At 40.4% G+C, this 15,860-nt stretch overlaps 1 protein-coding gene across 8 annotated transcripts in view; it reads right to left on the reverse strand.

Annotated features, from left to right (window-relative positions):
* Positions 1–2,508: 2,508 nt before the first annotated feature.
* The window catches only part of crebbpa (CREB binding protein a), a 39,868-nt gene continuing 26,516 nt past the window's right edge, over positions 2,509–15,860 (reverse strand). For 4 of the 8 annotated variants that reach the window (XM_037689663.1, XM_037689661.1, XM_037689662.1 and 1 more), the window contains 15 exons: positions 15,332–15,450; positions 14,980–15,219; positions 13,919–14,007; positions 12,794–12,874; positions 12,422–12,478; positions 10,910–10,987; positions 10,754–10,821; positions 8,599–8,749; positions 7,808–7,954; positions 7,594–7,707; positions 7,316–7,481; positions 6,277–6,444; positions 5,886–6,047; positions 5,208–5,489; positions 2,509–5,083 (listed from right to left, as the gene is read on the reverse strand). In XM_037689663.1, the coding sequence (XP_037545591.1) occupies positions 2,807–5,083; positions 5,208–5,489; positions 5,886–6,047; positions 6,277–6,444; positions 7,316–7,481; positions 7,594–7,707; positions 7,808–7,954; positions 8,599–8,749; positions 10,754–10,821; positions 10,910–10,987; positions 12,422–12,478; positions 12,794–12,874; positions 13,919–14,007; positions 14,980–15,219; positions 15,332–15,450 (4,199 nt within the window). In that variant the 3' untranslated portion in view covers positions 2,509–2,806. Of the gene's footprint in view, positions 5,084–5,207; positions 5,490–5,885; positions 6,048–6,252; positions 6,445–7,315; positions 7,482–7,593; positions 7,708–7,807; positions 7,955–8,598; positions 8,750–10,753; positions 10,822–10,909; positions 10,988–12,421; positions 12,479–12,793; positions 12,875–13,918; positions 14,008–14,979; positions 15,220–15,331; positions 15,451–15,860 lie in introns of all 8 variants that reach the window. The other 4 variants (XM_037689658.1, XM_037689660.1, XM_037689657.1 and 1 more) reach the window with 1 other exon arrangement.

Below are 15,860 nucleotides of genomic sequence, written 5' to 3' on the forward strand. Positions count from 1 at the left end.
TTCATATAATTTAAGGATTAATCTGAATTTCCTTTTGAAATTATTTTTTGTATGCAGATAAACGAGAATACCCATTAAGAGTTCATATCAATCAACCTAAAAAAATATCAACTGTTTTATATTTTATTCTACTGATAAAAATATGGAATGGTCCTCATATCTTTAAACTGCACTGGATCACAATCTGCCAATGTATCTAGTGGCAAGCAATTAATAAGGTGGAACCATTTCCCAAGAACTACAATACAAAGCTTCATGAATGCCTCTTAATTTTTTACTTTGCCAAAGAGAAGCCTCATGTTCACAGAGGTGGTGCTCTGATCTGATGAAGGGCCAGAGGTTCATCCATTCTGCCTCCATGAGCACATCATGTGATGGTGCTGGGTTTGTATCCGTGACTTTGGCAAAGGATGTTGATGCTTCTTTCATAGACGCTGAAGAGTCAAGACTTTAGAGTTTAACATTTTCTAATAGCGATGGAAACACTGCAGCTCTTAAGTAGAAGCTTAAAAACTCAAGACAACTGTAAAACTCTACCGTCACAAACCTTAATTTTAGATTAAACGCTTGTATTTTTAGAAAAACACCTTTGTTATTAAACAATATTTTTAGTTATAAGTGTTGGGGTCAACTTGGCCCTTTCTTAGACTTAAATATTTTTTTGAGTTTTTAAAAACGACGGTATTAACGACTTGCATCTCTGACACTAAGAAAACCAAATTCAATACTAGAGTAACCTTCGTGTCTTCAAGAGAAGTGGTCGAATAAATTAATCCCAAATGACAAATTGTAATTTGAACAAAGTTCAGTCGTCAGGACGTTTTTTTTTTTTACGTTTCATGCGTCATCCAAAGGACTTCATCAGTCTGAGGAGCCACAAACTCATTCTCACAAGCAGCACCCCTACAGTGAACCAACCAGTTTGATGGTGATAAGATGGTTTCTGGAGTCCGCCCTCTCCCCATCAACTCCTCTGAGGTAGCCATAGCCAAAGTGGTTCAAAACATCAAAGTTCATGCTCAATAATCCAGGTAAAAACCCAACAAAGTTCAGTCAGGTCATCTTGCTGTTTTCGTTGTTGAGACGTTGTTCATCCAAAGGACTTCATCAGACCACTTGCTCTCCTGAGTGTTTTGAGTGGTAACAACATAAAGCGACAAGCTGCTTGCAAACAGGGCAGCCACCACTGGTTTTGCACTTGCAGCCTTTGGTGTGCTGGATTGACTTCTGATGAAGTCCTTTGGATGAAATGTCTCAAAAAATTAATTCAACCTTTATTTATACAGGTTAATCCCATTGAAAACTAAACAAATAAACCATCCGGAGGACCCGACTTAATTTTGGACTTTTTACCTGGATTATTGAGAATGAACTTTGATGTAATTTGAACTCTTTGAAGGTCAGAAGGAAAAAAAAAAAACTTTAGAATAAATTAATTCTTTGATGACTCCAACTTTTGTTTTTGCACCCTCTGTTGTTGAAACTAGAAACCCCTGAGCTGAATTAAACAAACACACACCAACAGAAGTATTGCCTCATTCAGTCAACAGAGTACTGGACTTCTTCTGTTGCAGTTTATTTAACAATATGGTATATAAGTAAGAAATGAATCTTTTACCAGTTTATACAGCGATTTCATTCTCTCTTATATTTATAGTATTTTGCGTAATAACTTGATTTACAATAGGAGAAAAAGTAAATGCCCCCAATTCAAGTTTTCGCGAGAGGAATGAGGGTTGATGACTTTTAAGTTTTCCACGAGGTGAATCTCAAACGTGCCTTTCGTTCTTTCGAAGCGCACGACTTAGTGTAAAAAATTGGGGACTGGGAGTCATTTAAGATGTTTTCTACAACCGGTCGTCATTCCACCTCAGCTTAGGGGTCTGCTCTTTTTTCTCACACTTTCTTTACACTTTACAACGTTTGTATGAAAAAGTATGACAAACTCTTTAATGTCAAAGCAACAACTTTCTACACCGGCAAGACAGATTTTCTGAACGGAGTTGCGTTGCGGTCGTCGTTTTGCATCTTGGTGCAACCAGTCGTGTTCCTCTTAGCGACTGCGAGGGTTTGTCAGTGTCTACATGTGTGCCTGCATACATGCCCATGTGTACACAACCTGCTGCAAGCCGTTTCCTACTTTAATACAGCCGAGTGCTCTTCATACGCACAAAAATGAAGGAAGCAGTCGCCGTCCCTGAACAAATCGTCTTGCAGGACAATACTAGATTACAATTGCCAGGAATGACAGCTTGAGAAAGGAACAACCACCTGGCCTCAATTCCCAGACAAAATATTTTACAGAATTAACACAAAATGCATGTATGCTTTTTTTTTTCCCAAAGGTACAAAATAAAGATATGAATGATAGATATAATGTAATTGTACATTTTCTTAAAAAAAAAAAAAAAAAAAAGAATAAAAGAGAAAGGCATGAAACCATATAAAAAACTAAAGAGTACTGAACACATTTGGTCTCAACCAAAAAATATATTCTTTGTGATTTTATTTAAGAAGCAACTCGTAAATCCATCAACACCTTAAGGAAGAAAAACCCAACATTTGGGTTTAGGAAACAATCACATTCCCTAGAAGTGTCAATTTCTTCTGGACCAAATTTTCTTTCCCCCCCGAACAGCTGAAACTTTTTACACGTCGGTACAAAACAAACGGGAACAAAAACATTCTCAACCTTAGAAAGAACAAACAAGCCCTCTACTGGGAAAGAGTCAGAGAAAACTGGAGAGAGAAGTCAGAGGATATTTTTTGGGAGTGAATTAGTTCTTTAGCTCCCATTTAAAAAATGCTACAACCCCTCCACAAACTTCTCCAGAGTGTCCCCTGTGGTGTCCCCCACCAACCCCAAGTCATTGTTCAGTCCTCCTCTGTTGGGTGTGTTAAGCTGTGGTAGCATGGCGCTTTGTTCTGGTGTCCCCAAGTGTCCCTGGTCCATGGACTGCAGTGGCCCGCTGAGCCCTGGGTGAGGGGAACTCGAATGGGGTGGAGGTGGATGCTGAGGTGAGGGCTGGGGTTGGTTCTGAACCTGCGGTGAGGGGCTGGAATGTGGCTGTGTGGGCGGACAAGGTGACTGAACTGGTCCGGGGGAGAGAACCTGACTGCTTAGGGTGTTGGCAAGTCCAGGCTGGTTGGGAAGGTGGGCTGCACCTTGACTTTGGCCAGCCAGCAGGTGGGTCTGGGGACTCATGGGGCTTGGCTGGGCAGGGGAGCTCATCTGCTGCTTGAGGACAGCCTGCTGCTGCTGCTGGGGGAGTTGTGCCTGCTGTTGCTGTTGAAGCAATCGTTGGTGGTGCAGTAAGTTGTTCTGGGTGGAGTCCATCCCCATACCAGTCTGAGCCATCTGAGCCATTGGTGGGAGCTGACCCATAGGTATCCCTGTTGATCCTGCACCAGCCTGCATGGCTATTTGCTGCTGCTGTTGCTGCTGCTGCATGCGTAGGTGAGCGTACATCGCCTGATTCCCCTGCACCTGAGCAGGGAACTGACCAAGATGTTGCTGTTGCTGCTGCTGCTGTTGTTGTTGTTGTTGTTGCTGCTGCTGCTGCAGCTGCTGTTGTCGCAAAAGCTGTCGACGGTAGAGCTCTTGGATCTGTGGATTGTTGTGCGCTGCTGCGTTCATCAGCTGCCCTTGAGGCCCCAACGCAGCCATGCCCTGCACAGGAGGTTGCTGTGGCTGCTGAGGTGGCATCCCAGGCCTCTGCACTGGTCCTCCTGGCATAGCCATAGTCTGCATGGTTGGCATGCCAGGCTGCTGCTGTTGACCTGTCGGTGGCGGCGGCTGCTGCTGCGGCTGGTTTGCATACTTGGCTGTTCGTTGTTTGATGAAAGCTGCCATTAGCTGAGGGTTTGATTTAAGGATGTTAAGGACTTGCTGCTGCTGCTGGGGTGAACTTGGGGACTTTAGGGTGCGGAGAAGGTCTTGAAGCGCGGTTGGGGGTATAGTATTAGGTCTTTGGGGTGTTTGTGGCCGAGCACCAGGTTGTTGTGGTATTAACATCCTCTGAACCTGTGAAGTTTGTTGTCCCGCAGCCATAAGGGGTCGCTGCATGGTCATAACCTGCTGTGGGCTTGGATTTGGGACAAGGCCTGGTTGTTGAGTTTGAGCTGCCTGCATAGCACTTGTGGTTGTAGGCCATTGTCCTGGGGCCATATTAGGCTGCATAACCTGTGGCCCATGGGGCCCTGGCACCATCTGCATGGTTGGCTGCACTGGTCCTGCCATGCGCTGCTGTGGCTGCTGGGGATTCATGGCCAGGCCGTTCATGTTGACCCTATAGTTCTGTTGGGCCTGTGCCATCCTCTCTATATGGTGTGCCATCTTGATTGCAGCAAGGGGAGGTCGTTGTTGAGGTGGCTGGGTTGGTTGGGGGAGAGGAGATTGCTGCTGGTGTAGAGGGGAGGCCTGGGGCCCAGGCTTGCCCTGGGAAACTGATGCCTGAGGCTGGACAGAGCGAGCTGCACTGGGGAAAGAGGGGGACATGACTCCTGATGAGTTGGGGGTCTGCGGCTGATTGGAAAGTGGTTGCTGGGGAGTCTGAGGAGTGTTGGGCTGGGTATGGGAAGTGGGAGTGGTGGGGGCAGCAGTGGCTGGCGGGGACGGTAGCGGCATGGTTCTTACTTGCATCGTGGCCATTCTTCTCCTCATTAACTGGGCCTGCTGGAGCCTGTGCTGCAGCTGCTGCTGGCGAAGCTTGTGCTTGATATTCAGGCAGAACGGGACGGGACACTTGTTCTCCTGACAGTGTTTTGCGTGGTAACAACATAAAGCGATGAGCTGCTTGCAAACTGGGCAGCCACCATTAGTTTTGCGCTTGCAGCCCTTGGTGTGCTGCACCACTCTTTTCATCTTCTGGCAGGACGGTAGAGCGCAGTTGGCATTGCGACACTGACAAGCATGGACCAGGGACTGAATACAACGTTGAATACTCAAACGCCTACTTTCCTGCGGGCTCTTGGAGGCCTCTCCACCTTGACCGTGACTGTCATCATCCAGGCCAAGACCCCACTTCACCATCTGGTGCTCGTGGCCCTTCATATTGTAGCAATTAATGCAAAGATCAAAGTCCTAAGAAAAATGAGTAAAACAGAGTTGACACAACTTCAACTTACGGATATTTTAACCTAAAACTTCTGCTTTTTAATTTATTTGTCTTGAGGCACAAGCTTATGTGAAAACACGAATAACTCACCTCACACACAGTACAGTGCCAGCGTGTCTCCACGTGGTGCTTGCACTCATTGCAGGTGTAAACAAAACGATCCTGTCCCTGGTTGTGCAGCTCGACCAGCATGCACATTGTGCTCCACTTGCACCTCCTCAAGGAGCTGAACTCCCAGTGTTTGTCCCTCGCCAAAGTCAGGAAGGCGTCACGACCGTCCATCAGGTCACATGAGATCAATGGGTCGGGGTCAACAATAGGAGGCAAAGTGTTGGCCATGGGTCCAGAATGAAGGTGGATCACAAAGAACACCTAAAGAACAGATAAGCTTGAGTTCACTTGAAACATTTCAACCAATAAGTATCACAAGACTCAAATTTTTGTTAAAATGTTCCATCTTTAGAAAGATAGTTTACTAGTCAAGAAGAAGTTGTTTCAGGTATTTGGGAAGGTTTGAAAACTGAAACATTCAGAAGAACAAAGCTATTAGCAGGCCTACAATTTGATGAGGCATCCATAAATTAGATAAAAATTTTGAGCTTTTATTTTTTTAGATTTTCCCATCTTCAGCCATTTTGGAAACTAAATTTCAGGCTCATATGTTTTTCCCAATTACTCAAACTTTAAATAAACATAAATCCATTAAATAAATGATCACCACCAATGGCTTCCAGTGACAATAAATGTTCTGAAAGAAACCAATCTGACCTCTTTGTGCTTCTCCATGGTGGAGTACAACTTCTGAGACAGATCATTAGCTACATTCGGCATCCCAGGCTTCTTCTTATTGGCTCGGCTCACACTGCTTTTGTTTTTATTGGTCTTCTTATTGTTCTTTTTCTTAGCGTTTTTGCTGTCACTCGGTGTGCCCTGAAAGATACAAACACAACACATTAAATAAATATGATCATCAGAAAATTTTACTGTTTTACGTATAAGAACTGGTTACTCTGAGAAACTTCTGTTGTCCTTAATTTACCAAATCAAACTAAAAAAAATGAACTAAAACCAAAATATTTTACGACTGTACACAACACAAATGACTGGTATACAAATAGCTACATGCGTTCCTCACCAGACTCTGGTAACATGTTTGTACCTCTGGAATTTCAGAAGCAGCTGTGTTCTCTTCCTTCTTCCTCTCCTCTTCCTCCTGCTCCAGCTCCTTAATGCTCTCCTCTAGCACATTTGGCCAGAAGTCGCCTTCAAAGTACGGCAGCTCGTTGGCGCTGGTCAGTCGGTCCTCAGTCGCCTGTTTGAAAATGTCCTGAGAAAAACACAATATTTACCATCCAACATGATAAAATCTACATTATTTTAGGACACGGTTCACAAACTCTTTAGTATCTGGCCTTTAACTAAAACGGAGAATCGCTATCGGTGGATCAGACCAGTGGTTCTCAAACCTTTTGGGTTTCAGGAACCCCTTACAGGGGAGAAAAAGTTTCAGGGACCCCCTCATAACCCTCATGTTTATTAAATAATTTTCTTTAATTTGTCTCTTGTGTAACATTAATACTTAAGACATGTTCTTTAATAGTGTTAAGACAATTTTGATACTTTTAAACTTGGGGTATTTTTCATTCAAGACACTTCATTAACAAAAAAAAAACCAATTTCAATAAAAAGTAAAAAAATTCAGTTTTGAGAAAATTAACAGAATCAAAAACCACTTTAGAACTTTACTTTTTCACATAATGAACATAAATGTATTGTTACTTCTTCAAATAAAGGTATTACAGAAAACTCTATATAAAACTGAACCAATGTCAAGTTACAGGATTTAATTTGTAAACTGATCGATGACGGAACGCAAATAGTGGGTGGAGTGGGGGTGGGTCCTACGTGCTTGTAAAAAATAAATTAATAAAAATTTTGAGGACCCCCAAGCACCGGCTCGTGAACCCAGGGGGCTTCAGGGACACCAGTTTGAGAACCCCTGGATTAGACTATGCAGAAGTTAATTAAACAAAACCATAATGACAACACGAGCAGCCTCAACAATCATACCTTTAAAGTCTATCAGTAAGGTTTTATCGTTTGTAAAGCTACAGCTCTATTCATACTGAGACCAACATGTGATAAGAACTGGCCTCTTTAGTAAAACTACCATCTTTGATTAGTACTTAAAAAAATACCTTATAGTCATGCAAGATCCTCTCAGCAAAAGCCTTGTCCAGCATCTTGCGGTACCACTCCTGCAGTCTCTTCGGCTTTGGGATCTTCTGTTCAGGTGGATGGCAGTGGAAGATGTAGTCATCGCCTTCACTGGGTGGACACGCCCAGATGTGGCCCTGCGTGTACCTTCACACAAACCAAGACGTAAATCAAACCGTGCAGACATTAAAATACCTGCTGGCCTCTTTTTAAAAGCTTTCAAAAAGCCAAGACAGACAAATCCAAGTGAAGGCCCTACCCAAGTTTTTTGACATATTCAAGATAGCCAATGAGGATCTCGTGGTACACCGCTGTTCGCAGAACTCGAGGTCGGAAGAAGTGAATACTGTCGAGATACGATATGTAGACCCGCCTGAACAAGTCGAAAGAAAATATTTCACATTAGTTTGTTTTATACTTGCAGGTAATTCAATTAAGTATGTGTATATAAAAAAATAAAATAAAAATCAAACCTAGTGTTGGGAAATGCGCATTCAGAGCCATACTCTTGCACGTGCATGCCAAAGAAGCACACGTCCACTCCATCAATTTCCTCAAATGCAAAAAGTGCTTTGGTTCTGTAAGGGAAGGTCTCAGGCATTTCACCAGTGTCCACAAACCTATTGTAATCACAAGAGGAAAGATGTAAATAAAGTCTGACAGAAGAGGCATATTTTAACACAGTCGCACATTAATTGTTTGCCCGTCAGCTTTTTCACAACAGTGACATATTAAAGTCTTCAAGTGCAGCGTAAAATATTTAACAAATGATGTTTAATCCAAAAAAATTCTTCTACAAAGTCGTCGGAAACAAGTGGCAGGAGCTGTTCAAGAAAGGGAAGTCAAGTGACCTTTAGACAAAAGCAAACAGGTTGAAATCAGTTAAAGATAACAAGCTCCTAAAAGGATGGCACAAAAGTGGAAAACTTTCATCTAGAGCAATAAAACTATAAACAGGTCTCAGTGTCTCAGGAAGGGTGGGCAATCGTCCTGTGAAATTCTAGTTACTCTTGAGTGGGTATAAAAATGTTTATGGATGGCATTCAGATCTGCATGGAAGCAACAATAAAATAAGCCGAGGAGAAAAACAATCTGTGACGGTTCATCATCAAGTCACGACAGGTCAAGTCCGGTATTTTACAGTCGAGTCTTGGCTGTTCATTTAATCGTCCACAGAAATGTTAAGAAATGAAGAACAGACAAAAATCACTACTTGGAATGGAAACGGAGAAACGCCTCATTCTGCAGACTTTGGTTACATTACCTGGTTTTCATGCCGGGTTTGACTTCCACCGTTTTGTCAGAGCTTGCGACCACTCGCACAAACACTTCTCCGGCTTCCAGGTGGTTCTGTCTTTTCAAGTATTTATTCACACGGTCCTCTATGTGCATTCCCAGTCGTGTGGACTGCAGCCCTACAGTGAACACACACACACGCAGATCTTTAGTTATGAGAAAATAAGGAATAGCATTAATACTTCAAAACATCCTTCAGTCGTCGTCAAGTTAGGAAAACGGAACAAGTAGGGGCGCGCCGACTGCAGTTTTCTGGCCGATCACTGATTTCTAAAAAGTCTGACCTGCCCATTCCAATTTTGGCTGATACCGATTTTGTTTTATAAGTCAGGTGTTATAAGTTCACAATGCACCTTCAAGTTTCCAATATTATTTTATTGAAAAACAGACCCTTGAACAATATCCTAAAAACAATTCAAACTTGTTTTAACTTGTCATGAGGCAGTGCTCTGAAATATAAATGAAGTTCAGACAATTGCTGTTAAAACAAAAAAATTAGATAAAATTCATTTCTCATGCAAGTATCGTCCGATTTCCCAAAATTAAGGAAATCAGAGCCGATAAATCAGCCGGCCAATTTATCGGTGCGCCTCTAATAAAAAGCTATACAGTCGTACGATACCGATTGTTTATGTGGGATCAAGTTACAAATTACTGCCGTCAGAGCTAAAACTTTGGGGATACGAGCCAGCAGTCAAACCACAAAACCAACAACAACTAAATTGTAGGAACTGCATTTCCTGGGGAAATATTGCTTATTGCTGAAAAATTTGCTGGAAAAACAGCTGGAAAAAAGCTAAAAACATGCTGAAATGGAAGAACAATTTTAAATTAGCAGAAGAAAGCAGAAATACAGTAACACATTTGTGCAGAATTAGGTTTAAATAAGTAGAAGTGAGCACAAAAATGAGGAATTAGGAAAGTGGAATTAGCTGAAAATGCAGCTGAAACTTGCAGAAATATGCTGAAAGGAGCATAACGAGCTGAAATGAGCAAAAAGAAGTTAATTAGGCAGAAAGTAGCAGAAATTACTACGAAAAACTTGAATTTACCAAAAAAACTGCTGAAATTAGCTAACATTGCTAAAAAGGTAGCTGAAAAGGTAAAACAAGCTTAAATAAGCAGAAGCAGACAGAACATGTTTGCCCAAATAAGCTGAAAGAAGCAGAAATGAGCACAAAAAGTGGAAATTATCCAAAAAGCAAAATGCACACACACAAAAAAAAGAAATTTGCCAAAAACAGCTGAAAAGGAGCTAAAAAAGCAGAAAGAGGCTTAAATGACCAGAAAGTGGAGAGAGCACAATTTTTGCTGAATTAGGCTGAAAAAAGCTGAAATGAGTGCAAATGTGGAATTAGCTGAAAAAGCTAAAATTAGCATAAAAACAGCTAAATAGTAGCTGTAACTGCAGAAAAAGCTGAAACTTGCAGAAATAAGCTGAATCAGAATCTATTGTCATTGCACATAAGCACAATGAAATTACATTTCAGTACAGCCCGTCCATGACAAGCTGAAAGGAGCACAACAAGCTGAAACTAGTTGAAAGAAATTAAGACGCACAGAAATGTTTTAGTTAGCAGAAAGAATCTGAAAGGAGCACAAAACAGCTGAAACTAGCTGGAAAGAAATGTACATTTGCAGAAGGAAGCTGAAAGAAGCTGAAGCAGAACAAAATGTGAAAGGAGCAGTAACAGGTTGTAAACAGATCTAAAGATATGAAGGATGGAAAATCAGCTCAATTCATTTTGTATGAAAAAAATGTCAGAAAAGGCTAAATATTTAAAAAAGCTAAAGTTGCACCAATACCAAAAGTCATAGCAGGATTGTCCTGAACGAGCTGAACGTTTTGATTTATGATTTGTTGAAATAGCTTGAAAACGTACGGAAGAAAAATGGATCACAATAGTGTGAATGCTTGTGAAGCGTTCACTATTAGATTACACATTATTACATTCACACACATTACAAGTCCACCCCTGCATGCACAGCTGGGGACACAGATGCTGTCCGTGTGCTCTATATGATCTTGTAAAACAAGTGCAACCATCTTTACAATTTCAGCACTGTAAAAAACATCCCAGGAAAAGTTTATCCATTTACAAAAAATAGCAATAACTACTAACTTTTTGCTGTGAACTTGTTGTCCTTCCGTGTTTTTGCACTCTTCTTCAAACAATTGTCACAGATGAACCTAAAGACAGAAAGTTTTCGTTTCTATTGACTCAAATTGCGAAAAATATCAATCTAACCAGCAAATCTATAAAAAAGCAACGTCTCACCCAGATGGCCAAATAACTTCGTAGTGTAATACGCATATCTGGTGCATCTTACGTCCACAGTCTTTACATTCAACAAACCTGGGAAAAAAAACATGTAGAGTAATAAGAGACCTAACAATTAAATCAAAAGGAAGTTCTGACATGGTCCTACAAAAAAACAAACAAAGACAATAAATGCAACATTCTGTGGTGATAGAAGACCACCATTGACATATATGACAACACTGCAAAATTCCAGTTCCTGTGTCCACAACTGTCTTTCTTGATCTTCGTTAAATTTGCACAAAAAAAAAAAGTCCCATTTAGATTTTATTTCTTCTAGGGGTTATATTCTTGTATGTCAGCCAAAGGAAGAGCACCCCTGTGGAAGGTTTAGGGTAGGGGTCTGCAACCTTTTTGATCAAAGAGACATTTATGGTCCTTCACTCATTAAATAAATAAAAAAAGAGCCCGGAGCCGCAAAACCTGCTACAACTGTGATGATCAACTGGTGGCCCATGGGCCACTTTGAGTTAGTTGGAAGGGGCTTTTCTGACCAGTTGAGGGTGATATTTTAAAACTAATAATCAATAATGAATTTCAACATTTTATTGACGTTTTCACATTTTGGGACCAAAAAAAAAAAAAAAATGATGTAAGAAATAAAAACTTCTAGTTTCTACCTTTAAACGAAAATGAAAACAGTGAACTCTGCAGGCCTTTTATGTGAGGAGGGATTACCGTATTTTTCAGACTATAAGGCGCATTAAGCAAAACAAAACAGCCAGACAAGTCGAACTTTATTCAACTCATTCACCACTGTTCAGTTGTATCACAAAAAATCTGTTCGAGGTCAGTAAGCACAACCAAAATTAACACATAAGGCTCACTGTCAATTTTTGAGAAAATTAAAGGATTTTACGTGCGCCTTATAGTCCGAAAAATATGGTAAGCATCCCAATTTCAAGTAATGAAGCAAAAGCAGTACTGTCGCTCAGACATTTGCAGAAAATGGACAAATTCAGCCAAAACAAGCCTTTTTTGTTGTGGCTATAAAAACCAGAACAATTAATTTTCTTGTAAATTTTGGTTAACGCTTCAAAGAGATGAGGGACTAAAGAGCCACAGGTTGCAGACCCCTGGTTTAGGGTAAAGACTACCTCTTATTAGGTTACAAAATTATGTAAAGGTACAGCATGGAATCATAAAAAGTAAAAAGGTCTTGTGTTTAAATAAAAACTTTCAATGGAAGGAGAGTTCTGAAAGAGCTGGTGACAAACTTTGCTGGTATACTGCTGCACAAGAGATTTTGTAAATACGAAGTGACTGAAACAAACAAACAAAAAAAGTAAAAACAAAAAAGCCAGATGCGTGGCAATTAAAAAAATATAAATAAATAATTAGCAACAGCTGTGTAAATAACAGTAGAACGTGGACTTGTCGCACGGATTTCTTTAAAAGAAGCTAAGACAAAAACATAGTTTGTCAGTATTTATCTCAAAGACCAGGACTTGAAGGCGGCGGTCTACTTACGGTTCAGGGTCAAGAACGTCATTCTTCTTGCGTTCGAACTGGTCTTTTGATATCATTCTGAAGTGTCCACCAAGCCAAGAAAGAAATATAGAAATGAATACATTTTTATGCAAGAGAATGTTTCTGTACACACATGTATACATTTGACATTTAAATCCAACAAAAAAGTATATCGTGAAAAGGCAAGTTGTTTCTTTTTTTAGATCAACATGCAATCGCCATTTTAATGCCACGATTCAAACAGCCAAGGACTTCAATATTTCATGCCGGACCTTTGTTCATTATTCGAACCCTTATTCTAAAAAGTACTTTGTTAAATTAAAGCTGGGGTTTTGAATGAGGGTACAGTTCATTAACAAGCATTTTTCTTACGTTTGTGGTTGTGCAGGATCGTCTCCTAATGTCACACTGTCCCCCTGGATCTCATTGAAGCATTTTTCACAGAAATGATACCTGTAAGAAAAGACATTCAGCACATTTAAAGGTAAAAATGTAGCTGAAAGACAAAAAACAGGAGCAGCTATTGAAATCTATTAGCAGACAGTATGCTAACTAAACAATTCTGTGATTTGAGATGCTCGTTTGTGACTTCCAAACTCCACTACGTATTGCATGTTTTATAACTGACAGCAGGGAACCCTTCAGCTCCCATTCAGAGTGCAAACGGACTGTGTTGCTTGAGCCCGACTCTTGTTTCTTTTCTACCACCGATGCACTCCCACAGTGGCTGACGGGGTTGCAGTTGCACAGTTCATACAGCAAGGGGAGCAAAAACACACAACGTGGGCAATTAATGTGCCACATTTTCAACTGCAGTTTTTATTATTATTACAAGAGAGGGGGGACAGCTGCCCTGAAATAATTCAAGTCTCTACGTAAACACAGGCAAAAACAACAAACACACTGGAGTTTAGAGCATTAAGTGTTCTCATGAACAGATATTGGAAACTTGACAAGAATTAAATATTGTAAAAAAAAAATTGTATTGTCTGGCTGTTTCAGGACTAGGAGAGAGAAGCGTTAAAAGTATTGTGGCTAGAAAGCCAGCAGCACATGGATCGCAGCAACCCCTCTATAGCTAATGATGAACAGACTGGATAATCCAGGGGATGAGCAACACAATTTAAAGGCTTGCATTTATTTAGTTTTATATCCTGTGGTTCCCAACCCGGGTCCCTGAGGAACACCATCCTGAATGTTTCAGTTGTTTCTCGTCTCCAACACTCATTCAGTGATTTAATTACTTCCACAAAGTTCTGCAGAAGCCGGTTAATCACCCATTCATTCAAATTAGGTGCGTCAAAGCAGGGAAACAGGTAAAACATGCAGGACGGTGTTCCTCAAGGACCACAGCTGGGAACCACTGCTTAAAATTTTTTTAAAAATCATATAACCGTATACACGTATTCAGTCAGAATTAAAATGGAAGCAAATGTTTTTAGCTTCTACTATAGAGCAAAACCATCTGTTAGTGCAAAAATAAACATCTATAGCTACCTGTTCTGGTAACTGTAGTAAGTTCCTCCAGTTGGTATGGTGCAGAGCTGCTTGCCGTAGCAACACAGCGTTTGAGGGGAAAATTCATACTGCAAACATAAGAAGCAAAACTTTTCAGTAAGCATTTTCTATTTAATGCAAAACAATAACTTCACGCTATAACTTTTAGTATTACGTTTCCCTTTGCTCAGGTAAAGTTTAGCAATCGGAGCAAGACAATACGTACAGGCATCCACACAATATGCCAACTCTATTAACTACAAAAATATGTTTGCATCTCAAAAATCATCAGTCCTAAACACACATAAATCATTGCATGGAACTCATTTAGCCTACAAACATTATAATATTTAAACAATAATGTAAGTGAACTGAAAAGGCAGGAAGTGCATTGCATTAAGTTGATCAAAATAAATCGTTGATTTAGTTGATAATTGTGACTTTTTGGCAAAGTTGAGGTGATCAACTGCTGAATAGATTAGGATAATCTGTTGACATCAATATTGTTGGTCGACCATTTTTATGACATTTTTTTTAAATTATCCACTGAGATTATTAGGTTTTCTGCACACCACTCATACGCATCAGTCTCCATTATGTAATTTTAAATAATAGCGTTGCATTTGTTTCTCGTCTTTTTCTTTAATGGCAGAGCCGTGCGACTCAATTCCTGCAAAATTATTTCCCACTTCAGTCTGATGCGGTTCTTACCAATAATATTCTTACAATGAGCTGAAAACTCAGTCTTTATACTTTTAAAGTACGGTAAAAAAAAAAAAATCTTAGCTTAATTTTATTTAATCGTCATGTTGAAGTTTGCAGTCGAAACCTATATTTTGCACTTTAGTTTGCAATTCATGTTTCCATTTTATTTTATAACTGTAAATGGCAAAGTTGACTGACGAATAAACAAACTAAATAAAAGTTGTAGATTTTATAGTAAGTGAGAATAGTGCTTGAAAAAATGTTTTATAATGGCACAACTGTCCTAGAATGTGAACATAAATTAAAGACTTTAGCGCTTAAATCAAAATGTTGAGTATATTTTCAATCCGTCTCACCTTCCTCCCACAGCAGTAACCCAGGCCCTGCATGACGGGGTCAATCTCCGATTCAAACACCTCAGCCAGCTTAGAGCAGTACTTGTAGACACGGGAAGTCTTGCGGTTATAGAGCCAGGCATTGTTGAACATTAGCCACACATCATCCACGTACTGCCAAGGCTCTTGGTACTGTCCCGTGTCAAGCTTCCGCTTTATTGTAGAGAGGTCTATTGGGTTCTTGACTATGTCAAAGTAGTCCTGGTGAGACGAGAACGAAGGACAAAATAAATAATAAACACAGAAGGTAACAGTGAAGCTAAAGTTGTTTTTGCAGGTTTTGTATAGACAGCAGGGACTGTGTGCTACCTACCGGGATACCCAGGAGCATGGGGTCTACAGGCTGTCGGAAAGGCAGAGATTCTGGGTCTTGCCTGTAAAGAGATTCAAGCGTCGGCATCAGAGCCTGGCGCAGCTCCTCTGGCTTGAATACTGAAGAAGAAGAAAAAAGAGGCGAACTTAGTACAGCAAAAAAAAAAATAAATAAAAGAGAGGAAAGTTTGGGATAATGTTTATAATACAAGAAAGAATCAAAGAAGTTGTTGTAATTTTCTACCCACATTTGTGCTAAAAACAGATTAAAATAGTTTAAAAGGTCCCTGTGACTGGGATATTACACTAAATGGTAAATGAACTACTTATATAGCGCCTTTCTATCTGATCAAGACACTCAAAGCTCTTTACACTACATCTGTGTCCTCATTTACCCATTCATACAGCACTCTACTAGATCTCTACATAGAATAGTGTTTGATCACATTTATACACCGACGGGAAACACATCAGAGGCAATGAGGAGTTCAGTGTCTTGCCCAGGGACACTTCAGCATGCTGGTGGAATC

Source organism: Nematolebias whitei, chromosome 16 (genome assembly GCF_014905685.2).
Source record: "Nematolebias whitei isolate Nwh7 chromosome 16, NemWhi1, whole genome shotgun sequence".
In the NCBI taxonomy this organism is placed as follows: Eukaryota; Metazoa; Chordata; class Actinopteri; order Cyprinodontiformes; family Rivulidae; genus Nematolebias; species Nematolebias whitei.